This window comes from Centruroides sculpturatus, unplaced genomic scaffold, assembly GCF_000671375.1.
Source record: "Centruroides sculpturatus isolate CEXI.00-Female unplaced genomic scaffold, Cexi_2.0 scaffold197, whole genome shotgun sequence".
Lineage (NCBI taxonomy): Eukaryota > Metazoa > Arthropoda > Arachnida > Scorpiones > Buthidae > Centruroides > Centruroides sculpturatus.
The window spans coordinates 607890-635773 of record NW_019384591.1 but is presented as its reverse complement, the minus strand read 5'-3'; the positions used below and the strand labels follow the sequence as shown (position 1 = coordinate 635773).

General features: G+C 30.6%; 1 protein-coding gene across 1 annotated transcript in view; it reads left to right on the top strand.

The window, feature by feature from the left end:
* The first annotated feature begins 6242 nt into the window (after positions 1–6242).
* The window catches only part of LOC111624746 (protein zer-1 homolog), a 74559-nt gene continuing 52917 nt past the window's right edge, over positions 6243–27884 (top strand). The window contains exons 1-2 of the mRNA XM_023367683.1: positions 6243–7139; positions 26522–26692. Coding sequence (XP_023223451.1) covers positions 6373–7139; positions 26522–26692 — 938 coding nt within the window. The 5' untranslated portion in view covers positions 6243–6372. The remainder of the gene's footprint in view (positions 7140–26521; positions 26693–27884) is intronic.

Here is a 27884-nt window from a genome sequence, read left to right as displayed (position 1 = left end):
AAAATATATACATCAAAAAGCATCACATTATAAAGGGCAGATAGGAATTAATAATTTGTGTGTTTTAACTTTTCTTTTACAAGGAACTTCCACGCCGAAGGTAAACTATCAGCATCCCTTGCATTAATACAGCCGTCTCTTAATTTACTCTTATAAATTTCAATTTTTTCATGTTGCAACGCCAAAGATGGGGACCGCAACGTCTTTAGAATAGATGCTTCATTCCATTTCACTACAGACGCCTCCGCTTGTGCCATATTTGACAAAATCGTGGTGCAATGTCCTTTACTAATGTCATATCTGTGTTCTTTAAGCCTAATAGCCAAATTTCGTCTAGTAACCCCAATATAGTCCTTCATAATTCCTAGCTGTTGGTTTTCAAAAGGAATTTTATACACGCCCGCTGTTTCCTCTTTCTTAAGCCTGTCTTTGTCGTTTCTAAGTATACTGTATAAGTTAGGACCTCTTTTGTAAACAATTTTGGATCGTTTTTTATCTGAAATTTGCTTCATGATGTCCTTGATGTTTTTATTATACGTAAATTTTGTGATTTTAAATTGATCTGTTCCAGTTCTTCGTTTCTTTCCTCTTTCATAACTTTTTACTAGCCCTTCAATTGTACTTCTGCAGAAACCCAAATTTGTAGCTACTTCTTTAATTCTGTCTATCTCCTTATTCCTATCCAATCTATTGGAGCAATGAGTAAACGCTCTCCTAATTAGTGCTCGAAATGCTGACATTTTGTATTCATGCGGGTCATTCGAATTAGCTGGTATGTAAAGAGGATTGTGCGTGGGTTTTATGTAAATGCTCGTTGTTATGCTATCTCCTTTTAATTGTACGTCTATATCTAGGAAATGTATTCTTTCGTGACTTTTTTGCTCTAGTTTCAGTTTAAAACCATCCTTGTTGGTGTTGTTAATAACCTGTATAAACTCGTGTATTCTTTCGCCGTTTCTCCATATAATGCACACATATTAATTATATTAATACGGCTTCAATCTATTTATTATAGTTATTTTGTATATTGATTGGTTAATTTATTTTACGTTATAATTTTGAATTTGTAAGGTTCGAAAGTTCCATTTAACAGAATTTTCAAAAGTTGTTTGATAGCAAATCACCTGATGATGGCCTATTACATTAGGCTGAAAACGTTTGTGTTTTAATAAATATATCTCAGCGTTATAAGGTATTGAGTTTTTTATTTAATATTTATATCAATGCATAAAATCAACATTTCATTGATATTATATTGATTGATTTATATTGCACATTATTTTTAATTACATAGAAAAATTTTCAGTAAAATTTTATCTTTGTCTAATCTTTGTCTGTTACATAATTTTCCTCTTTGTGCAATATTTTAATAATAAAACACAGACTAATTTAAATTATATATAAATTGTTTTTGTAAATGCTAGTATCTGACAAAAAAAAGTGCANGGTTGCCACAGACCTCTTACAAGATAAAAGCTCCTAAATTTTTGGTAAATCCTCCTTTTAATTGTTAATTGCACTTAAAATTTGACATGCAATTAAATGTGGATTATCAATAAAGAAATAACAAGTAACAAATACTCTCTGCTATGATTCCAGTTTTCCCTTTTCTGAACATATCTATATTTTTAAAACTGAAACACGATGAAACAAGGTGTGTAACAGTGGACATTTTTACATTACTTGCATGCTATGCAAGGCAGCAAAGTAACTTTAAACTGTCTCGTAATGAGGCTGCAGTGACCCATCTATATGACCAAAATTGCATGATCTCTCTACCACCCATTTCATTTTATTGGTTTTTTTTGTAATATCTGTATATTAATTTCTTAAAATAATACACAGTCAAATTTTATTTATTCAAATTGTGGATAAATCAAACTATTATTCCTCCTGAAATTTGCATTTAAATTAGTGTTAACAAAAGTTAATTCAAAATTTTTAAGTTAAATTTAGATAATTCAAAATTTTGAATTTAAATAACATAACTTCCAGTTTGCACCAGAAGTTCATATACAGTGGGTGATTGGTTAAAGAACATAATCCATTCCAAGACTGTTCACTATCTGAATTGTTTGTTAACCGATTATCAATTTACCATAGGTTTTAATGGGAATTTAATTAATTCGTTTTGAAGACCCCCCCAAAATAAAAAATATATACTTTCTTACTACATTTATTTATATCTAATAATAAAAATACATACATACACAATCTTGCATTTATATTAGTCATGTTTTTTCCATTTGAAAGGGTTAAAGAATCTGTCTAATGTCGATTGCTTTTCTCTCTTCTTCAGGAGTTTTCAGAAGTAATTAATAGCATTGTAATTGTAGAAATCCCCAAGCCTCAACCTGGTTTGGATGCCATTTTAAGACTGTTATTCTGACATCCTCCCACTTCTTCAAAAGATCTTTAATATCAGATATTGGCATTAATCCTCTTTTTCAAACATACAGTGGTACCTCAGGTTACGAACGCCCCAGCATACGAAATTTTCAGGATACGACATGAAATTCGAACATATTTTTGCTCCATGATACGAACAAAAACTCACCATACGACGTTACATTAGTTCGCATTTTTCATTTGTTTTTCTTACTACAGTTATTTTTTTTAATGTATTACTTGGCTTTAATTTGAGTATGTTTTTCGTGTTGGAACGAATTATTTGGTTTTACGTGTAATCGTATGGGGAAAAATGATTCACCTTACGACATTTTCATGATACGATCTCAGTTTTGGAACGGATTAATTTCGTATCCTGAGGTATCACTGTATCTCGTCAAGTTTTTTGGTGTTCTTCATTCAAGAGTTCTTGGCATTCTTCTGTCGTCAGATCCATTTCAGGTTCCATTATGAACTCTTCGATGTTCTTTATTTCTCAGATGTGATTTTTGCTACTCCTTTAGCTGCTTGAGTCTTCTTGACTATACAGTTTCTTTCTTAAATAAGATTGAACTGCTGCCTACTGTAGACCTGTTCACACCATACTGCCCAGCAACATTAGGCATCTTCTGCCCACTCTCTACTTTTGCTATTATATTCTCACCTTTCAAAAAGAAAAACAGATGCAAAACTTTATGAGTGCCTACCCAACAGTTTTGCGAATACATAAAAGAATTGTTTTTGTCAGAAAAATAAAAGGCTGGAATTACAAGGGAGAATTTCAAAGTTCAGAGGAATACTATCCGATCATTATATTGCTGCATCGGATCTGGAGATATCTGCAGACTTCACGAGGGCCAAACTCCTTATCACAACGTCACATGTGGACCAACTCAGATGGTTAGAACAAGTAGAAATATGCAAAGCCTACAACTCATCAACCCTCATTAATTCCAAAGATGAAATCATGTTATCTTTGGCATGGCAAGCCCTAATACGGAAAGGAGATTCAAATTAAAACAGCATCGGTACTTATTATAAGTTAAAAATAGCTACATGCATTTTCTCCGACTTCTGACTCGCTCAAACAAATTTATTCATAGAAATACATAATCTGACATACAAGTAGAAGATTGTTATGTAGCAACCGGAGTTTTGAGTTGGAAGGCACGTGATTCCAAATGGAACTCAAAATACGATATTTGAAATTTCGTTCCAAAGACAGCTGGCATTCTAACAGATCGTTACAAATGGAACATAGCCTGATGAAGGATCCAGTGGGATCCGAAAACGTTAGCCTAAGCAATTGAACATATTTCATGCTGGTTATAGGTTTGTAGAAAGTTTATTATTATATTCTTCTGGTATGTGTTGATTATTTATTTATACGTTATATACTGGTTTGAGCGTCGATATCGACATCTCCCACACTCTGAAAAGTTTTAAATTTTTGGCCGAAGACAAGGGAAGACCAATCGGTATTCATTATTTTACGTCGCTGCTTCTTGTGTTTGTTCTGTGGAGTGTTCGTTATCCAATCATGTGTTCGTTGTCCGAACATAAAAATCTTTCGCAAAAGTGTTTGTTAACCAATCTGTTCGTTAACCAATCACCCACTGTATTGAAAATAATTTTTGAAACTTGTACAAAATTTGTTTATTGAAGAAAACTTGCATGAGAAATATCATTCATCAAAGCCCAAGTACAGTAATTTTGAGTTGGTTAAGCTTATCATCAGAGGCAATTGAAGTAGTAGTAACTTCTACATTTGAATAATTCAAAAGTATGTATGTATGTATATATGGGCAACTGCAGAATAGCAAACAGGATACTTGCTCTCTCCTAGGTTTAAGTAAAAAATTCCACAAATTATAATAATAAAAGTGATTGAGATATGTAACTTTACTCCTTTGAAGATGGGATGCTTTGATGCAATATTGTATTCTACTTGTAGAAACCCCCCCAAAAATTAAATAAATAAATAAAAATTTATTGATATAATTTACTTAGAGTTGTTACATGAAGAGGAGGTATCCCTTCTATAACAGTGTAATTGCATTGTGAGAAAGTGCCATGTTATGCAGATCTGTGCTATATGAAACAAAGGACTAATATAAAACGGGGTTAGGTTCCAAAAGTTAACAAAAGTATACTATTCTTTTTCATTACTAAGAGAAATATGTTTATTAAAGCAATCAATAATTAACTAACAATCAGAATTAAAAGTACTGTATTACATGTTAATATTAACTTTGGTTAAACAAGGGCGTTTTCTTTTTACAAAGTATCATCTGAGCTTTTTTGTTGATCTTGATAAAAAAAATCAGCAATGTCTTTACTTTTTTATTTTTACCATAAAAATTTTTCATGTATGACAAAATAAAAATATGTTTAATAATTAATTGAAAATTTGTTCTACAGGTTTAGGTTTGTTCAATCGAGCACTGAATGATTTTCTTTTTCTAGAATTTGTGTTCAATACCAAATTGTTTCAGTTGATAACAGTTTGAGTACTGAGATACTGCTGTATTTTGTCCATTATTTTTATGAATGATTACTTACCTAATTTGAAACTTTGAAAATATCAGTTTACAATTAAAGAATGTGTGAGGTTTGCTGATTGGGGAGAAAGTGTCGCGACAGTCGAGCGGTCAGCACTGTCGTGTGGGAGTGAAACTTACTGAGACAGGTCCTCCATTGCAAACTATTTATTAAATATAAAAATTTCGCTTACAACTACTGTTTTACTTCAACGTAAGGCCTATCCGCAGAGTGAATCAGTTCGTAAATAAAGTTCAATCTTTTCTATGATCTTCTCTCCTTTTGGCGAAGATGATGGGGAAAACATAGGCTCCGGGGTGCACAGCACAACTTGAAGGGGTGATTCTCGTAGCAGATTACCCTTGGCGAAACTTGGCGGGATGGGATAACGAAAACTTGTTTCGGAACGACAACCAAGTTTTCGTTATTGAACCGCAGGAAAAATCCAGAAGCGAAGCACACCGAACTTAGAACCAAGAACGTCACATCCTTTTTTTGCACAGTTTTTATAAGTTTCTTCTGAGTCCCAGATCGAACATTCCAATAGGTCGGTGTCGATCTGCCCCCGTTCTCTAATTGGTCTCCCCTCCTCGTTACGAATTGTAACGAGATCGGAGCCCAGATCGTGGGGTGAGTCAACTTCGATTGACAATTTGATTCCTATCGAAGACGTTCAATCTAAGTACAGTAATTCATCCGTTGTTTTAACCTGAGTAGTTCGACTTTCTTAGAAATTTTTACAGATATGTCCTTATATGGACATAAAATATTCATTTTGCATTTGACGGTTTCTTTTTACAATAAAATTAATAATTATAAAATTTTTTTTCATACGAAATTAAAATATTTTCCGTGCACGAATTTCAACCCACTTCTGGAGCCTCACAAATGCAATTTACAATTAAAGAATGTTGAAAAATGCAGTATTTTTAAGTATAGTTTTTCATTAACTAGTTATGTGAATAATGTAATAAAAAATATGTACCTTATAATTTTAAATTATTATTGTCCACTAGGATTTTTATATATTAATAGCAGGTAAAACACATGAAAATAAGAAATGTTTTAATTTTTACTACCACTACTACTACTACTACTACTACTACTACTACTACTACTACTACTACCTCTTTGTGTCCAATTGATCACACCAGTATAATATACATTTAGTCCTATACAGTATTTATAAGTAGTATAAATCCTAGTAAACAATAATAATACATAGATTATGCATAGTTAATGTACTTTACAATGTTTATATTAATTTGAATAAATAATAATTTTAATGAAAATATTTTATTAGATTGAGGATTAATAACTTTTGTTCAACAATTTTTTTTTTCAGATTCTATGATTAATGGACATGAATCAAATAAAAATAAATTAACTGAGTAAATGAAAGTATTTGTCTAAATCTCAGTAGACTGAATTCCAAACACAAAAATGCTGAAGTTCCCAACACTTTGGGAAGAATACAGTCCAGACACATTGCTGGATATATGTGTGAAATATTGTATTAAAAATCCACAAACTTTCTGTACATACAATCCAGTACATAATGAGTATTTGTTAAGGGAAGGTGTTACACTTCCAGCTGAAATATGTGAACGGATGCTTAAGTTATCTGTTGAAGATCTTGATCGAGTCATTGATGATAGTTTCTTAAGGATATTTATTGATAACTCTGCAACAAGATTGAAACAGGTGAATTTACAAGGTACATCAGTTAGTGATGATGGAATTGAGATTATCTGCCGTCACAATATATTAGAATTGAACATTTCTCAATGTGTAAAACTTACTGAAAGAACTCTGATGCTGTTAAATAATATGAGTTCTGAGCTTTTATCTTTAGTAATAGGAAATTCAGTACAGATATTGCCAGATTCTTTGACTGATACAGAAGTAAATATGTCTGGAAATCAGTTTGTAAAAAGCAAAAGTATTTATCAAGAACAGAATTATATTTTAAATGCACCATCTTTGCGGAGACTTGTTGTCCACGGACTTGAAATACCAATGGAAAAGGATTATTTTCCACTCTTATTAAAGCCTCTCCAATTACTTATTCATTTAGATTTGTCTTCATGCCGACAGTTAGGAGATTTATATTATCTTGTAAGTCATAGACACTTAGCATCACTGGTTCTATATAATGTTCCTCATTTACAGGATGCAATTACATCAATTTGTCAAATAAAAACTTTAAGGTAAGGAATATTAACTAGAACAATGCAATATTTATTTTTCAGTTTTAATCTATATACAAAATTATGTTTAATAAAATATTTCATGAGTCATTTCTTTATTGTTTAATTAACAAATTGTTTTGTATTATATTTAAAGTTTAATAATTCTAATAGGCTAATTGAAATTAATTTTACATTTTAAAATTTAAATTTCTAGTTGAAAATTAAATTAGAATAAATATAGTTATATAGATTATAGTTGGGGTGACTACCTCTCTAGACTTAACTCACTCTCCAGGTTTCCATACCTCAAATTATTGCTACTATTAATAATTAAATGCTAAGTAATTTGGCCTATAAGTAGGGACCACATTATTATCACCAGAGGGAAGTCCATACACAGTAAACATAAATAACACTCATACCATCCCTTTCCTCAATATAAAATCATTAGTAACTTAGTAAAAAAAAAAATGAGTAAAACACATTTTTTTACTAAATGTTTTACCCTCCACTTTTGGCAATTTTTTACATTCTAATTTTAATAGTATACAGTTTTAATTTTTATATACTACTTTATACATTTATATAATTTATAGTATTATTAATCCTTTCCGTAACTGCACTATCACAATAACAAACACATAACAGTTAAATATTCAGTAACTAATATTTACTAATCATCTAACGTTTTCGGTCCTTTTGATTGACCTTCTTCAGGAATATACATAAAATTTAAAATTTCACAAAAGGACAAAACTGTCCATATTCCAAAAATGGTTTTTATAAGCTTCTATTTTGGGAATAATAGAAATTTTTAAAAAATGTGCATGTTGGTTATTTTTACATATTATACTGTATCACATGATACATGGCAAAATCAATAAATATATAAAATGTCTATTACCCATAGTGAAATAACCTATTCCTAGAAATGCTCTAAATTATACTTTTCATAGTTGTATTTTTGCACTTGCATCCTCTTACATCTTAGATTTTATTTATCAATACTTTTCAGGCTGGTGAAACTGTGGTGTTTTCTCTGTAATTTACTGCCTGCCCCTTTCTGTAGCCTTATGAATAAGCCATGCTTTCGCATATTTAATCCATTGCTTATCCTGCATCTTTTGGATCATTTTTGCTTGGTTCCATTTTATCATTACAGAATATAGTTCTGCTATGTCATAAGTTGCTAATGCTGTAATCAGCTGCTCCTTTTGAATGTTACTTTTATGTTCTTTGATCCTCTGGTTTAGTGATCTAGTAGTGGCTCCTATGTAGCATAAGTTATTAGGCCTTCTGCTGTCTTTTTATAGGTATTCTGTACATTCCAGGAATGCATGTTGGGTCAATCGCCTCTTTGTTGTTCCTTAACATCCCATCTATTGTGGGGTTTCTTTTAAATATGATTGTTTTGTTAGTTTCAACCCCAATTTCTTTGTAGACATTTCTGAGGGTTGTCATGTATTCAACAACAGCATATTCATTCTGTATATCATTTCATCTCATCTCCATTTGTTCATTCCATCCTCTTCTGTTCTCCATTTGTTCATTCCATCCTCTTCTGTTCTCCATTTGTATATCATTCTCTTTATTGTTTTTCTCTTGACCCCAACCTGATGAGCCATCTCCTCAATGTATTCTAGCTCTCTTATCCTATCTTGCATCTTGGTGCAATGAGTATATGCTCATTTTATGAGTTATAAATGCTGCTAATCTATAGCTTACTGGGTCATGTGAGACCCATGGTATGAATGTTGCATTACACGTCTGTTTTCTGTAAATATCCATGATGACAGTGTTTCTCTTTAAGTTGTTCGAGATGTCTAGGAAGTGCATAGCAACATCGCTTTTCTGCTCCAATTCTATTATTAATCCAAATGTGTTCAAATTAATATCTTCCATAAAGTTTCTGATGTTGGGTTTCTTTTCCCATATTAGTAACACATCGTCTACATAACACACATACACAATGATGTCATCACCGTATTTGGATATGATTTCTCTTTCTAATGATCTCAATACCATCTTGCAAAGTGTTCTGGAAATGGGAATGCCCATGGTACACCTCTATTTTGCTCGTACACTTGCCCATTGAACGTGGAAAACAATGAAAATGTAGCCAGTTGTACCAACTCTAGAATTTCCATATGCAAGCTGCTTGAGTTTCATTTCAATTTGGATATTTTTTGTAATCATCTCATAATATAATGTTATAACTTTTCCTTTTAGATTTTATAAATCAATGATAGTTTTAAATGTACTCTTCTTTTTCATTAAATGTATTGTAGACTTATAAAATGTACTGTACATACTGGATAACTAAATATTATAAAAAACACACCTTTAACAATCCAGCAAATAAAATTTACTAAATTAAAAATGTTTTCAATTGTTTTAATTGATCTTCAGTTACTGAAGAAGATCGGTTAAAACGATTGAAAACGTTTTAATATAACAGAGATAACAAAGTTTTAAATGTATTCTTCTTTTTCATTAAATGTATTGTAGACTTATAAAATGTACTGTACATACTGGATAACTAAATATTATAAAAAACACACCTTTAACAATCCAGCAAATAAAATTTTTTAATTTAGTAAATTTTATTTGCTGGATTGTTAAAGATGTGTCTTTTTTATAATATTTAGTTATCCAGTATGTACAGTACATTTTATAAGTCTACAATACATTTAATGAAAAAGAAGAATACATTTAAAACTTTGTTATCTCTGTTATATTAAAACTTTTTCAATCGTTTTAACCGATCTTCTTCAGTAACTGAAGATCAATTAAAACAATTGAAAACATTTTTAATTTAGTAAATTTTATTTGCTGGATTGTTAAAGGTGTGTTTTTTATAGTATTGTAGATAGCAACCAAGTAATTTAAAGTCTTTTTAAAGAATTACTGTGCTATATCTTTTATATATTTATTTACTTTATGTACACTTCAACATACTGTTTCCTAGAACAGACTGATGAGGAGTATAGCCCAAAAAAGGATTTCGGTGGAAAACAATAAAAATGAATCTCCTTTAAAAACAAAGTTTCCCTTGTATGATTGATCCATGAAGAAGATAATAGTTAATTATCACAGAACTACAGCATCAGACAAGCAAATAAAATTTAGGGACTTGGTTAGGGTGTCATTGAGCATCAGTTGGTAATAATTCTAACATTGAGTTTAAAACCCTACTTATTGTCTATTTAATTTTTCATAATTTACAGTTAGTCAATAAATATTTATAACAAACTATGTTGTTATAAATGTGCTCTATTTTACAATGTCTATGCAATATTCACTGTTTTTTTGTACAAGAAAACTGACAATTCAAGAAAATTGGAAAACTGGAACCAGTTGCAAATATCAAAAACTATAATCTTTTCCTCTTTCCAGTAAAATGTTTTTTAATGAATAAGCATTTTACTGGAAAGAAGAAAAGATTATACTTTTGATAGTGACAATCCTAATGAATGGGATATACACCCTGTGCACCTGGTCCCCTAATACATTTGCACATCTCTGTTCCTATATTTGGGTTTACCCACCTTGTTGAATGTTGATCAGGATAAAACTGATAGTGTTATGACCAAAGAAATGTGGCTATGGTTACATGATCATTAGAGAGCAGGTGGTAGTCATGTGACAAAAATATTTTTCAGGTTTACAGAGCTTCAGAGGTGGTCACCCTAATTATAGTTTTAAAAAAAAATGAATTAGAACAAATTATTTATAACAATTTGTTTCAATTAATTTCCAGCTCAGATTCTTGACAAATGAGTATTAGTTTTAAGTGATAATGATAAATGTTATACTTACATTTCATATATTTCTAATCAAAAACTTTACTTTTTGAAAAGTTTTATTTTAATTGCAATAACAGTATAGTTATGAACAGTCAAAGATAAATTGATTATGCAAGATTTTAAAATATATTGATGTATTGAGACTGGATATTTTGTTTTGTTGTCAAAGTTTTGCTCATTGTGTTAGTTTTATCAATATGTTTATTTTGATAAAAATAGAATTAAGTTACAATTTTGAAATGCAGTAGGTATAATTTTTTGTAATCATTTTGGGACTTTTAACAATACGGTAGAGCGTCGATTTTCTGAAAGTCAATCATCCGAAATGTCAATCATCTGAAAGAATTCCAGTCCGCAAATTTAAATTTTCACCAGTGCTGTGGCGCTTCAATCTTTGCCTATGTCTTGGGCTACTCAAATATTTTACGTTTTTGATACTAAATTAACATCTGAAGTATAATTTTTTATTATTTTTATATTTTTCAATATATTTATTTTGTTTGTACAAAATAAAAAAATAATTTTTAACGATACAATAGTCTTTGTTATGCTTAACATCGACGAAAATTCAACGCGAAGCGACACGCAACGGAGAAAAATTTCAACATGGGATAGGTTAATCTATTTTTTCGTACATAAATCGGTTATCCGAAATATCAGTTATCCGGACAACCCCAGTCCCCAATTGATTCGGAAAATCGACGCTCTACTGTAATCAACTGTATAACATTATGCAAATTAGGTAATTAAGACTACTGTTAGAGGAAATTCTTGTTTCATTGACTCTGAATTAAAAGAGCATATTAAAACAGTTTAAAAGTGTATAACTTAAAGACTTGTTAATTATTATAATTAATTAATAAATAAATCATTCAGTATTTTTTGCATGCTGCCAACTTCAATAACAACTTGTGTAATGCTTGCAATTTAAACTATTGTATTGTGAGAAAATAATGATTAGAATAATTAATTGAAAGCAGTGTACAGCTAATAACAATAACATAACAATTTCTTGTTATTAGCTGTATATTGACATTACTAGCATGAAAGTAAAGCATTTATCTAAAGATAATGAATAAGATAAGGATAAGATAAGAATAACCAAATTTTGGTAACAATAACAAAGTTTTTTAATGTACACTGTTGCCCATTAAAATTGCTACACCATGAAGGTGGTACACAACAAATGCAAAATTTGCATGAAATGTACAACATGCTGGGATATGCAAATGATTAGCATTTCAACATATACCAGCAAAGCAGGTAGTAGTAAGGCCACCTACAATCTGTATAAACAGGAAGATTGTAAAGCCAGTTTCTCACATGAAAATTGTATTTGTGTGTTGGTTGCTTGTGTAAAGGTTTTGTTATGCCTTGTGTAAGAAGGAGGAATGCCTACCAATACATATCAAAGTTTGATTGTGGTAGAAACATGGCCTACAGGGACTACAGTTTATCATTCCATGCTATTGCTATTTGCATTGGTCGTGATCCCATGACTGTCATAAGAATATGGAATTGATGGGTCCAGGAGGGACATACAGAACACCATGCGGGCTCTCAGTAGCCCTTGGTCAATAACATCTGAAAGACAAACAGCTTTTCCACATGGCCTTGAGCCATATCACATACTCTGAGTCAGGAACTTGGGTTGTTTTCAGAACAAGTGTCTGCACAGACAGTCGGCAGCACTGTGGATTACCAGCATGGCAACCACTGCAGCTTCTCTTGATGTTGCAGAGACAGGCATGTCTACAATGATGTGTTCAATGATGAATATAGATGCAGGAGTGGCATCACATTGTCTCTTGTCTCTTCAGACGAAGCCCAGTTCTGTGTACAACATCATGATGGCTATATCTGTGTGTGGAGGCACTGAGGGGAATGATCATTGCCAGTTTGCATTCATCGTTGTCTTGCAGGCCCAGCACCTGGAGTGATGGTATGGGGTGTCATTGAGTACATATCCTAGTCACCTCTTGTTCACATAACCACTGTTACATTTCTGATGTGTTAAGGCCCATTGCTGTGCCCTATCTTTGAGGCCTCTGTCATTCTAACTTTCAACAGGACAATGCACTACTGTATATTTCCCTTGCTGTCCTGAATTTTCTGAATACAGAGGGTGTTCAACATAGGCTAGTATGCTATTCATGCCAAGTAATATTAATTGGTAATTAAAACTCACTGTGTTTAGCGTTACTAATCGTTTTTTCACTCATTCGAGCGCTTTTGACAAATATATTTCCGTTGTCTTCAGGCAAATAAAATGTTTTAATTGAACATGACCGTTCAAGAGAAGAACACGTATAAATTTAAAACTAAATAACTGGGTGTTCAACTGCTGCCCTAGCCAGCATGTTCTCCAGATCTCTCAGTAATTGATAACATCTAGTCAGTGGTTGCTGAGAAACTGGCACACGGCCACATCTATCGTACTGGCATATTACCACCACATTTCCAGTACGATAGTTGAACTCTGGCATAGAGTTGAAACCACATGAACTATTGTACCTGCACCTGCCATCCAAACTCTGTTCAACTCGATACCCAGCTGGATTATAGTTGCTCCGGGTACTGATTTCTGCATGTTCTATATCTCAAAATTACCTATCAATTCAATCATGTCTTTTTCCCATTATATTGTATGTGTACAGAAAATATGACTCTGTTATTTGTTTTCCTTCCTTGTGTAGCATTTTTAATGGCCAACAGTGTATTATAACTTGAATTTTTTGGAACGTGTTAATTTTAATAACATTAATTGAGTGATAACATCATCTGCGATTGCAATAAACAGAAGATCCTGTCTACTATATAACAATATGTTCAGTAATTAAAATGTTTTGCATGTGGAGACATATGAGAAGCCTCTAAATAAAGATTAACTTTGCCATGAAATTGTTATTCCCTGATGGTGTATGAAAAGAGACTACAGAGAAGGATACTTTTAAAGTTAATCCATTGGAATTTTTTTTGTAAATTTATGATTCAGTCGTTTGTTTGTGTGGATGTACAGTACACATGCTCATACACACAAACAAACAACTGAAACTTAGAAAATTTACAAAGAAATTTTAACAGATGAGCTTTGCTTATTGAAATCACTTTGGAACTTATTGCGCTAAATAAGAATTGTTCAATTTTGTTGAATGCAAAATCAAACAATTTATATTTAATATGGATTATTGCTATCTATTGAATATACAGTAGAGCATCGTTTATCCAAAAGTCGGTTATCTGAAACAATTCCAGTTGACAAATTTAAATTTTCACTAGTGCTGTGGCACTGCAATCTTTGGCTATGTCTTGGGCTACTCAAATATTTTACGTTTTTGATACTAAATTAATTTCTGAAGTATAATTTTTTATTGTTTTTATATTTTTCAATATATTTATTTTGTTTGTAAAAAATAAACAAATAATTTTTAACGATACAATAGCCACGATTATTATTTAAAAAAGTTTACGTTAGGCTTAACATCGACGAAAATTCAACGCAAAGCGACACGCAACAGAGAAAAATTTCAGGATGGGATAGGTTAATATATTTTTTCGTACATAATCGGTTATTTGAAAAATAAGTTATCCGAACAACCCCAGTCCCCAATTGATTCGGATAAACGACGCTCTACTTTATCACAAATATAAATGTTTATGTGATCCAGTTTTGGACTTGATTGAATAAGTAAATTTAAGCATGCAATGATATCACAAAAATTTAATTACTTCAAATTCAACTGTTTATTGCTTTTTGTAGAACTATGTCACAAGTTCATTGAAGAAAACTATCAAGTGACTATACAAACCTTATCTGTCATCATGTTGAAAGTGATGACATTGACCAGTTTGCACTTAGCCTTACACAGCCATTTAGTCTGACTGAAATGATACTATGAATAAAAATCTATGCTGTCATCATTCTTTCTCTTCAGTTTTAACATTTTTAGTTTAGCTTGTGGAGTGTTTAAGATTAAAGGTTGAGGACAAATCAGTAATTTAAATGTTACCAATTCTTTTTGTTATTATATCAGTTAAATAGGAAAAGAAAAATTATCAGAAGTTTTAAGATTTATTGGCCTAAATATTTTTGAGTTTACAGTCGACCCCCCCTATAATTACAGTCCCTATAATTACGATTCCTATAAAACTACGAAAAAATATAAGTATTTTGGAAATGTTGAGTCGGATTAGTGTAGAATCGATTAATTTTATGGAAGAAAACCTTTCAATCAGCCGTAATCCGTAAACTTGACACGTGTCGGGCTGTGATTGGAACGACTTATAAGAAATCGGATTCCTAATAAATTGGAACGTATCTATATCTTATAGGGGGGTCGACTGTATATCAAAATATAATTTGATATTTATTCAAATATACTAAAACCTGTACTAAAAAAAGCTGAACTTAGCTATATTGGAAAAAGTACTTCTCTAATATAAAACAAACTCTCTTACAGAAAAGTTTTAGAACAGCAGTATAAAATTGGTTTTCCTAAATTTATAAAACAATTTTTAAAAAATATATTGCATAAATAATCTTAAATAATTCAAGGTCAGTTTAAGAAAAGTTTTAGAACAGCAGTATAAAATTGGTTTTTCTAAATTTATAAAACAATTTTGTATGCTCTGTAGACTGAGAAGGAATCGGAGGAAATGTTAGATCCAAAATGCACGTAAATAAAACATCTGGAAATTAAAATTGTTTCTGAGTAATTCTTGAACTCCAGTAAAAAGTCGGATTAGAAGGATATAAAAATTTGTTTGTTAGTCTAAAAAAACCTCTTTTAGGTGGTTAGATAAGTTAAAGGTAACAGTTTGTGAATAAATTTTCTGGTTCACTTTCATTTTACTCATCTTCTTTCTTATTTATTTTATCAAAACCATCTTTTCATATTGAAGAATCAATATCAAAAACTTCCTGCTTGTTAAAATACATTGATTTTGTGTATCATTGTTTAAATTGAATANGCAAATCTTATTTGAACTTTAATATTTATAATTATTTTTATACTGAATGCATGAAACTTTGTCATTCTAGTTGAATACAATTTAGTTGAAACATTACCTGAATTTTTGGCACAGCACATTCCATGTGTTTTTTTTATTTGACCTGAGAAAGTTACTACTCTATGCAATTCCAAAATTAGATCAAGTGTGATAGGATATTTGAGTAAAATACAAGAGAATTTGTTAAATTATTAATGAATAATTGAAAAAGTAAAGTAATTTACAGTATTAGACATTTTTTATTAAATTTAAAATATTATAAATTACTGTAAAAATGATCATATATCAGTATAGTTTTCAATTATTTAAATTTTAACTATAAACTATCAGTATTTTTAAAAAACTGTTTTTTATTGAGGAAATAATTTTATGGAAACATCAACAGTTTACAATTAATAATGAACTTGTTAATGACATGGAGAGCAGGGTTATTTGATGACTATGAAAAGAATTTAAAATTATTAAGGTCAAAGTCACATTATAAAGAGATTAAATAAATGAAGAAAAGGTACATTTTTTTAGCTATATGAATTATACAAAGTATATATATTTATGGAAAGAAGCTTTTTAGCCAGAATATCTAAATACATATGAAATCCCACATGCCATATAGTATGAAATAGTGCGATATTTACTTCTTTCCAGAAAAGTTGGATTGTACTGGAAAATAACTGGAAAAGGAAGTTAAAATAACAAACAAAAAAAAAAAGAGAGATTATTAAAATGCATGAGTTTTAAATAAAAGAAATAGAAAAGATTGGAAATCAATATTATAGTAAATAAAGAAATAGGATATTATATAAGAAGCAAATTTCAATTATAGTGTACAAATAGCAAAAAGATACCAGAACTATTAAGACTATACAGTCAAGAGAATATATATATATTGTATTTATTCTAGCAATGTGCTGTCTATAACTTTTTTCTTCTTATCACTATGCTATTTGTTAGAAGGCATTTACTAGTAGCAAATTTCACACTCAATTTCTATTCTTTAGAAATTGAGTGTGAATATTATTCAAGGATGACAATCTATATAAATAAAAATGTAATGTCCATTTGTTCCTAATAGCTAATCTCCGAAAGTTCTTCACCGATTGCTTTGAAATTTTCACACAACATTCCATTCAAATACGGGTGTGTTTTTATATAATTGTGAGCCCATGTGCCTGTCTACGGGCCTGAGCGGAGGAATGAGCAAATTTCATGCAAAATTACAACTTTGTAATTTAATTTCTTAACGCGATTGTTATAAAAAAAAATTGCTCTAGAAGGGATCAGATGAGGTTCTCTCTAAACAAACGGAGAGGAATTTTGATAACAAGATGGCAAAAGGAAAACATTTGATTGTGAAAGAGGGACAGCTGCTATTACACATCATCGGAAGAAACCTATGTCCACACCTTGGAATGAACCTTCGACATGTCAATAGTCAATCACATGATCATTTTCCCAGGCATCAAACATAAAAGGTGGAGACATCAAAGTCCTGGGCAGTCATCCCATACGAAGTCCAAAGGAAGGTAAATAGGTTAATTAGTATCCAGAGTAATCAACGACTAGGTGCCAAGTTCAGCGGACCTCCACAAATGGACTGTCCCAGCCCATGCAAGTCAACGATAAGAAGACCTGCCATACAATCGCCAATCCTCTTCGAATTCCTCTCTTTAGCTTCTTGATAACAAGCACTGAGTTCAGCATTAATATGAATTTTTCTTATATCATAAGTACTTTCGACGAGTATTATGTCAATCCACGAAAAAACCTTTTTTTTACGAGTGTTATGTCACAATTAAATTCCACAAGTACTTTCGACCTCCACCTTTAATTGTGACATAACACTCGTAAAAAAAAGGTTTTTTCGTGGATTGTTATTATTCAACGCAGTGTTAAGTTGTTGGAAGTCGTTTATCTTAGAGTATTATGTCGTTGTCCTCAAGCGAAAAAGAAACAGATTTGAAAGATAGAACTTGCAGAGTGTTCCAAGTGGAAAACGGAAAATTTTTCTTGACAAGAAAAATTTCAGAAACTTGTTTTCCGAAAAATTTTGGCGTGAGTTTAATTTCCTTATATGAATTCCTCTGATCGAACGAACGTCATCTAATTTGACCAACAAATATTGAGGTATCTACAGATGTATCTATATAGATAAGATTGAGGTATCTATTGTGAACTCTCTCTCTCTCTCTCTCTCAGTGGAAGTAGCAACAGAGCTAGGTCAGTAGGTCAGCATGCGAGCTGATTAGAAACTTTTGTCAATTCCCTTCAGAGGGGATTGACAATATGTAACCTCATTTAACCGCATCTAATCTTTAAGGCTTAGTTTTATGTATCATAGGTTTAGTTATATAATAAATTTTTGTTGTTGTCTGTTAAAAACCTGTCTCCTGTCACTCCAAAACACGGACATCTGTCAACTTTCCCAACCCTCTCGCCACTCAAAAAAAAGCCATCCCAAATACAAAGTGGGCGAGTTTTACCAACTCAACAAATAGAGGGCTCAGTCCCCTCGCCCATATTCTCACATAATCAGTGCCAGCACGAGGCAAGTTTCAGGATGGAGTGAGATCCTGTTATGGCACTCCCTTTGGTTGCCCCTAATTTATACCCTTTAATTTTCTTTACCACTGAGACGCCCCCTAGGACTTAGTGCCTGGAGCAGCTCCTCCGTTTGCCTTATGGTAGGGCTAGCTCTGCACATAATATATATGTCTAAATTCCTTCTCCTGCAAGTTAATAACAAATAAAGTTATTTTTTAATGAAATCTCATAACAGATGGCACCACATACAATTTTAACTTAGTACTAGTGTGTCTTAGTTTTTCTTAAACAAATATTTTTCACCTGGAAAATTATAAAATACTAGCTGTTACCCGCGACTTCGCCCATGAAAATTTTGCAAGCAAACCCCATTTATATTCAGTATTTCAACAACCATAAAATAATTGTTATATAACACCTACCGCTGAGAATGATGAGAATTGCCAAGAATCAAACGAACTATTTTCAATTTGATCAATTTTCTGGAACGTTTACAATCGTTCTATAATCAAACCAATATGCAATAACAAATTCAAATTTAAAACAGTTCAAACATTTTTAAAATCGAAATAGATAAAAATATTTATAACAATGTCTGAAATGTTATTAATTTAATACACCTAAGTACTCGATGAAGACTAAATCCTCTCCCTCTCCCCCGAGGGGGAATTTCGAAAAATCCCTTCTTAGCGTGCATTCCCATGGTATACCCTACTAAAACGCAGATAAAAACGAAAAATCGCATCTAAAATAGTATAGTAGAAGCCGTTCTTCCGGTTAAGACTTAATCCTCTCCCTCTCCTCCCCGCGGGGGAATTTTGAAAAATCCCGTCTTATTGTGCATTCCCATGGCATACCCTATTAAAACGCAGATAAAAACGAAAAATTGCATCTAAAATAGTACAGTAGAAGCGGTTTTTCCGGTTAAGCCTTAATTGTCTCCCTCTCCCCTTCACAGGGAAATTTTGAAAAATCCCATCTTATTGTGCATTCCCATGGCATACCCTACTAAAATGCAGATAAAAACAAAAAATTGCATTTAAAATAGTGCAGTAGAAGCGGTTCTTCCGGTTAAGCCTTAATGCTCTCCCTCTCCCCCTTGCGGGGGAATTTCGAAAAATCCCTTCTTAGTGAACGTTTTCATGATGTACCCTAACTGTGTACCAAATTTCACCTCTTTAGGTTCAGCAGTTTGCTCTGGGCGATGATGAATCAGTCAGTGAATGAGTCAGTCAGTCAGGACAAGCAATTTTATATATATAGATTTAGCTATTCCATATTTTTTGTTTTTTTGTTTACTATTGCCATATAGTTCAAGAGACATTTCTGAGAATGAAACTTCGGTTTAAGACATTAAACTTACAGGAGATGCACTCTCAACGACATTTTCTCACAATCCAACTATGTGGTAAGAGCGGGGATACTACCGCATACTTTTTAATCAGAAAAATATTAGAATTATTTTTAAAGGTAATTTGATGTTTAAAGAGGAATTAATCTTTATAAATAAAAATGTAATGTTCGTTTGTTCAAAATCTTAAATCTCCGAAAGTTCTTCACTGATTGCTTTGAAATTTTGACACAACATTGCATTCGAATTTGCACGTTTTTATATAATTTAGATGTTGAAATTCCTCCTGCAGGGGAGAGGGACAGGATTAAGACTTACCCTGAAGAACTTGGCTTCTATTATACTATTTTAGATGCAGTTTTTTGTGTTCTTGATTGCGTTTTAATAGGGTACATCAAGAGAATGTACACTAAGAAGGGATTTTTAGATATTCTTCCCACAAGGGAAGTGTTACATATTTATAATAGATACATTTTGAGCCATGGCAACGTGTGGCCGAGTCTGCTAGTTAATTGAATAAATTCACTTTTCACTTTATTATTAATTGACCAACAATGCAACATTTAATATACTAATACTTTGTTTTAACGTTAGGTAAGAGTGACAACACTGAATAGAATGTTTAGTTTTTCAGTTTACAATAAGCATTATCTTCTTTTAATAGTACAGAATTCTTACTGTTAGAATAAATATTTTTGATTTAATAAGAAGTGAAAATGATACATAAATATAAATTCATCTAAGGCTGGCAAGCATCAAGATAAAGCAATTTATGCTAATTTATAAAGTAAAAAAAATTCATATTAATTTGTAGAGTGTATGTTAGAGTGTTATGGGATAAAATTTTTGAGCATATTGGTGAATTAAAAAAGAAAAGCACATAATGGCATTGACTGGATATGTTCGATTAAGAAAATGGGAATAAAAAGAAACAGCCAGCTTGTTCTTGGTACTGTACATATCGATAGTAGGAAAAATTAGAATTGTGTAAGCAGTAAATAGAAAATATTTAAAAAGAAACACAAGAATTAGATTGTTTTCCTTGTACAAATCAAGTTTTTTTAGAGTTTTTTAAATAATATAGAACAACTGAATATTAATCTCTCTCTTTAAAATTTTAATTGAAAAATATTTTTTAATTTGTTAATTAATTAATAACTGATTGATTTGTGAAAAGAATTGTTTTTTACTTTCAGATAAATGTAATTAAGCTTTATTTTAGTGTTGCTTATTAACATCTAAGTTAATAGCATCAATATTTCATATTATCTTAGATTTGTTTGAAATAAATTCACTTATATAAAAGAATTGGAATATGAATTTAAACTTTCTTGTAAATGGTAAAGTATCTGAAAAGAAATATAAGAATTAATGAAAGTTTGGTAAATAAATAAATGTTTGTTTAAAATAATTCAAAGGAAGTTAAAGATATAACTTTATTGTTTTTTTGTATATTTGTAGAAGTTTTGGTGAAGGGTCACAGAACTGTAAAAATATATAAATAAAAATGCCTAAAAGACTGAAGGAAAGCTGTTTGAATATTTTATTTATTAATCAGCTGTTACTAAAGACTTTTTAACAATGATGGAAAATATATAGATCTTATATTTTTAAATTTGCAATTTAAAAGTAAAAGCAGACAATATTAAAAAGCACTGTAATTATCAAATAAAAATAAAAAGAACTTTTTATAGAATCAAGACATTTTTCATTCATTATAATAATTTTAAAATTCTTAAAATACCATTTTAAGAAATTGGCAGTTTTAAAATAATTAGACTTCTTGGTATAATTTTTTTTAGGTTGACTATTTAAAAAGTGTCAATTCTTTTATCATGGATGTTTGATATATAATTAATTTTATGAAAAATATGCAAACAATTAGCTCCTATATGTGTTTTCTTTAAAAATAAAATAATTTTATTTGTATTATTTTATTAATATTTTAATTATTTATTTAATAATTATTAATAATATTTACAAATAAAATAATTTTATTTATTTGTTCGAAAACGACCAAAAACAATTTACATAGACACTTTCAGATTAAGAATAAAACACACCTTTAAAAATCCAGCAAATAAATATTAATAAAATAAAAGTTTTTCACCATTTTTTAATGAACTTCCTCAGTTAACATAAAAATAGAACACCAAAATAGAATGTAAATATGAAAATATAAATAACGAAAAACATAGTTGTGGTCAATAAAATAAACAAACACAAATAATATAAATTAAGTTGAAAATGTCACTTAACAAAATAAAATAAAACTAAAATAAAAATGTCTCTTAATAACATTAATTTTCGTAAAAGGACCACCACGCAGTAGCTAATGCATCCGTATCCCTATGGTTGATGCAACCAGTTCTCTTGTGCACTTTAAAGATCTCCAACTTTTCAAGATATTTCATAGTGTGTAAATTCATTGTTGGTTTAATTATTGCTGCTTGATCTCAATGGACTTGAATGTCTTGTTGTCTTGAGTAAGCTGACAGCATGCTGTTGTCTAGGTCAGCGGTCGGCAGCCTATGCCACACATGCCACCTAGTGGCATGTGAAAGAATTTTGAGTGGCACACCAATTATGCATAAAGTTAAAAACTTCAAACTATGAACCAAATATTGATGTGTTAGCTTCTAAAATTGAACCACAAGGGAGTCACTAATGTTTAAATATTGTAATTTTTTTATAATATTTTTATATAGTGTGTATTTTATAGTTAAATAAAAATGTGTTAATGTGCAATAAATTTTATAATTTTATTTTAGTGGCACATGTAGTGTCCAGTATTTTCAATTACATGTTTTATGGCACGCCAATGCATTTGAGTTGCCGACTGCTGGTCTAGGTTTTGATTCTGATCTTGTATATGTGGGCGCCACGATGTGCAACTTGCAGCAACGTCTCAAGGAGCATAAATATATGATTAATAAGAACCTAGACAACACCATGCTATCAGCTTACTCAAGACAACAAGACATTCAAGTCCATTGAGATCAAGCAGCAATAATTAAACCAACAATGAATTTACACACTATGAAATATCTTGAAAAGTTGGAGATCTTTAAAGTGCACAAGAGAACTGGTTGCATCAACCATAGGGATACGGATGCATTAGCTACTGCGTGGTGGTCCTTTTACGAAAATTAATGTTATTAAGAGACATTTTTATTTTAGTTTTATTTTATTTTGTTAAGTGACATTTTCAACTTAATTTATATTATTTGTGTTTGTTTATTTTATCGACCACAACTATGTTCTTCGTTATTTATATTTTCATATTTACATTCTATTTTTATGTTAACCGAGGAAGATCGTTAAAAAATGGTTGAAAACATTTTTATTTTATTAATACAGTATTTATTTGCTGGATTTTTAAAGATGTATTTTATTCTTAGTTTGTTATCCAGTATGTACATTACATTTAAGTACACTTTCAGATTCTTAAATGAAATTAAATTATCCCATCAAATATGGCAAAGTAATTTCTATAACAATGCCTATATTGGAGAAGTAGTGAAATAAACGTAAAACAGCAGTGAATGCATTAGAGATGTTAAAATAAAAGTTTCTAGGGCATTTTACTTTCCTAACTCTGTTATATATAACAGGGAAAGTATGGCAATTGATCAAAAAATGACCCTCCCTAAGATTTTTATATTTTTTGACTTGGGACCTTGAAAACATCATGAAATGCAAAAAAATTTGGGGTATTTTTTTTCTGTATGTGTGATGTTAGTGTATGTGGGGGCACAATTTTGTTCACCTTCTTTAAAGCTAATAACTCCTCTGCTTTTTATTGAAAAATTCTGAAATTTTGCAAGGAGGTTTGTGTATTAGGTGGATTGATGCTATTAAATTTTGGTGATTAAGGTCAACGGGGTGGGGAAATAAAGGAGTGTTGTGTCATATCTTAAGTGGGGTCGCACTTAATGATGAATATATTTATTAGCATTTACAGTTGTTTATAAAATCCATTTCTCAAAATTATACATTAAACATATCCTCAAAATTAAGCTTTTTGCCATTATATAATAATAAATAATATAAAAAGTATGTTCTAAAAATAGAAAATTTTCAACCTGATGAAGGTCATTAAATATGACAAAAACATTAGTTTTTTTCAGTTTAATAAACAATTTTTGTTGCTGCAGAAGGATGGGTGTACACGATTGTGTGATGAAACTTACTTTTAGGGAAATTTCTTTATACAACATATATACAGTAAATATAATTTTTTATATCTTCAATTAATATAATTAATTAATATAATAATGATATCACAACTAAAAATTAAAATACTGTTAGTTATTAGTTAATTAAACTGTAACATGTGCCACAGTATACATGTATGTATACTGTGGTACATGTATATTTTATATTTACTGAATTAACACTGAAATAGAGTTTGTCTATAAAACATTCTAGTATTTTTGTTTATATTATCTTATATATTGTAAGATGTTACTGTAAAAATAGAATATTTATATGGATTGGGCTTATTTGATTATATCTTCACATATGTTTAATATAATTTATTACACATATGTAGAATATTATTACAATGAAAGGGTTGTCACAAACATGAAACTATTAATCTACATATGTGTAGTAAAGTTGTGTGTAATTAATTCTATGTATGCTTAATATAATACATTTGTATTAAAAATTGTAAAAAGTGGAGTAAAGGCTTATTGTTAATCTTCCTTTATGTTATATAATAAATTCTTCTGAAGATAAAAAAATCATTATTTCAGAATAAATTTATAAAATCTGAAAATGTTTAGATATAGTCAATGTTTCCTAATAGCTGGATGAAATAGTACAATAAGACCCCGCTTAACCCTGGGGATGCATTCCTAAGCACTAAACAAAACAGCATTAAACAAGGTCATTTTAACATAGAGTAAATGGGGAAAGGGGAACACACAACCAAAAATAAACAAATTTTACTTTAATTTTAAGTTATTTTTATATTAATTTACATAATATATGTTAAATAATACAGAAACATATGCACAGAGAAATGTAAAGTTCATTTTTTGTGATGAAGGTCCTGGCTCTTCTGAAATTCTTATTTTTTACGATAAAGTCGTGTAGTTTCATTTGTTGCTTGTTTTTCTTTCCTTAAGCAAATGTCAGTAGCAGAAGATTGCATCCAAAATGCCTCATCTTGCTTTTGCACTCTTTTCAAAATTTAGATCATTTGCTACAATTTGAACAATGATTTTGGTTATCCTTACCAAACTTTTTACTAAGAAAATCTGTAGAGAAAATTTTTGGGTTCTTTGTTTTCAGAATCTCTATTTTCCAGTTCTACAGGAATTCCTTGTTCTGCCAGTTCTTGAAGGTCATCGTTGGTAAGGCTCTCACCAAAAACCTGCAGTAACTCCTCAATATCCTGCTTGTCTACATCTAGTCCTGCTGTATCGATTAGGTTGACAATTTGGTTAACCTAATGATACAGCAATAGGCTCTTCCCATTGAGAATTCTTGGATACCTTCAGCCATAACTTCTTCCACATTCTGTTCATGCATTCATCAGTTAATTTTTGCCATGCAAAGTTGATATTGCCTATGGCATCCATGATGTTACATTTTTCCAAAATTGCACCAAACATAGATTTAGGCTATGAAGAATTACTACCTTTTGCTGATTGGTTCATGTTCATGAATAATCATATAATATAAATGAATCAGCAAAATACTGCAATAATTTGAATCAGTGTAAATTTTGATCTTTTTTTTTAGGCTTCAAGCAGACTATGTTATATTGAATCAGCATTAATTGAAGCAACATTAAGCACGGTCTTGCTGTATATATAAATAAAAACCAGAAAATCCAGCAAAAAATAAACTTTAATTTAGATAACTCAAATTTTTTTTAAAGTTTATTTTTTGCTGTATTTTCTGATTTTTGTGCTTAAGTAAAGATCTGAACCCGGCATAAGAGCTGACCTACATGAGGCTAAACTGATTAAACTTTCTCACCGTGTAGAACACTTACGAAACCTTGAGGCACTTGAAATTTACAAGGCCGGGTTACGCACCAATTGCATTAACTCTAATGATGCCGGTAATGTGTCACACTCTTGGAAATACTGCTATGAATGAACTAGCAATGCCCACACTAGCGGTTATAAGCCACACTTCCATTTGATGTATTTATATATGTCACTATAGGAACGTATGTATCGCATTTATGTCATTATATGTATGTCAACGTATGGATCACATATAGGTCATTATAGGAAAGTATGTATCACATTTAACATGTTGTCGACATGGCAATGCACATGCATAAGTTTTTATTCTTTTAAATTACAGTGGTACTGTTCCATTTTTTGAAAATAATTTTAGAATTTTTGTTCTATGCATTCACATGTTCGAATCTAACAGTTTTTAAACCTGAAGAAGACTGAATGTACGGTCGAAAACATTAGTTTGATATTAAATGTTTATTACTGGAATTGTAAGGTTTAGGAGTGTTAATTTAAGTAAAGATCTTTATCTTAATTGATTAGTAACATATGTGAAATATTTTATATTTGTTTGGAGTCTGTTGGAAGTTTGAATATTAATCAAAATTGCATATTTTTATTCTGGAAAATTTTTATTTTTTAACAAATTTACTTTAAATTATAAAACTTTATAAATCTTGTCATAAAAATATTTTATCATCTTTTTAGACATTTAGATGTATCACAATGTAATGAAAAACGTGGACATTATAAATACCCTAATCAAACATTAAGGCAAATTGTGGAGAGTTTACCACATTTAACATCTTTAGATATTTCTGGCACAAATCTTGCTGGAAGTGGTGTTCAAGAAAGAGAAAGTCCACAGAAAGAATCTAGGTATTTCTTATATTATTTTATTTAATGCTATTACTTGTAAATACCAGATTCAAATAAATTAATAATTTTAATTGTAATATTTTTGTATTTCTTAATATCTAAGGTACAATTTTTCAGCTTTTTAATGTATATATGTGAGGCAATCAAAAAGAAACCTGATTTTTGTCTATAATGATTTTAATACTTAACTAATTTAAATTCTTTTTAATGGCCTTTATCCCCTTCAAAGTAGTTCCTACCTATATTTATGCAGTGACCTGCTTCTGCCAAGCTTCAAATGCTCTTTTGAAACCATTGCTTTAAAAATTTCAAAGCACCTGTTGAAATTTGGATTAGATTGTCTAAACCATATTGAAATGCTTCCCTTGAGCTTCAGTTTCATTCTGGAGAACAGAAAGAATCATAAGGAGCTAAACCCATCAAATATATAGACTGGGAAGACTGTTATGTTGTTTCTCATAAAAAATGCTTGTGTGAATTGGAATACAATGCAGGAGCATTGTAATGATGAAAGAGTTAGATTTGATTCTGGCACAGTTCTGGTCTTTTGTAATCAAGATCTCTATGCAATTGTCTAAAAACATCACAGTAAAAAGTGAATTCACTGTCTGACCAGGAGGAACAAGTTTGCATTATGCAATTTCTTTATGGTTGAAAAAACTGTCAACATGCTCTTTATCGTGCTTCTGACTGGCCTTGCTTGTTTGGGTGTCAGAGATTGGTCTTGCCCATGGCTTCCAAGAACTTCTGAAGCATTTCAAGGTTCTTTGTGGCTGATTTCTCAGCTTTAATGCAAAATTTAATGTTTGCAGATACTAACACATTACAAAATCATGTATAGCAACTGTTTCAGTTTGAAAATCTCAATGTCATGTGACAGGCTGCTGCTCAAATGTCTAAGATATTTATATATTCTTGTTGGCAAAAAGACTAACTTTGCATTATTGTCAAATACTGGGAATAGTCTGATTTCTTTTTAATCATGCCATGTGTCTTTGTATATATAATACATACATACATACATACATACATACACAGTTTTTTTTAATAATTTAAGAGGAAAAATTTTCACTTATATTAATGTTTTTTGCTCATATTTGCTCATTGAATATATTAAAAAATCATTTAAAGTGGAAACCTGAAAATTTTAGCGTGATTTTAAGATCCTAATAAATTCTTATATCTTTAGTCA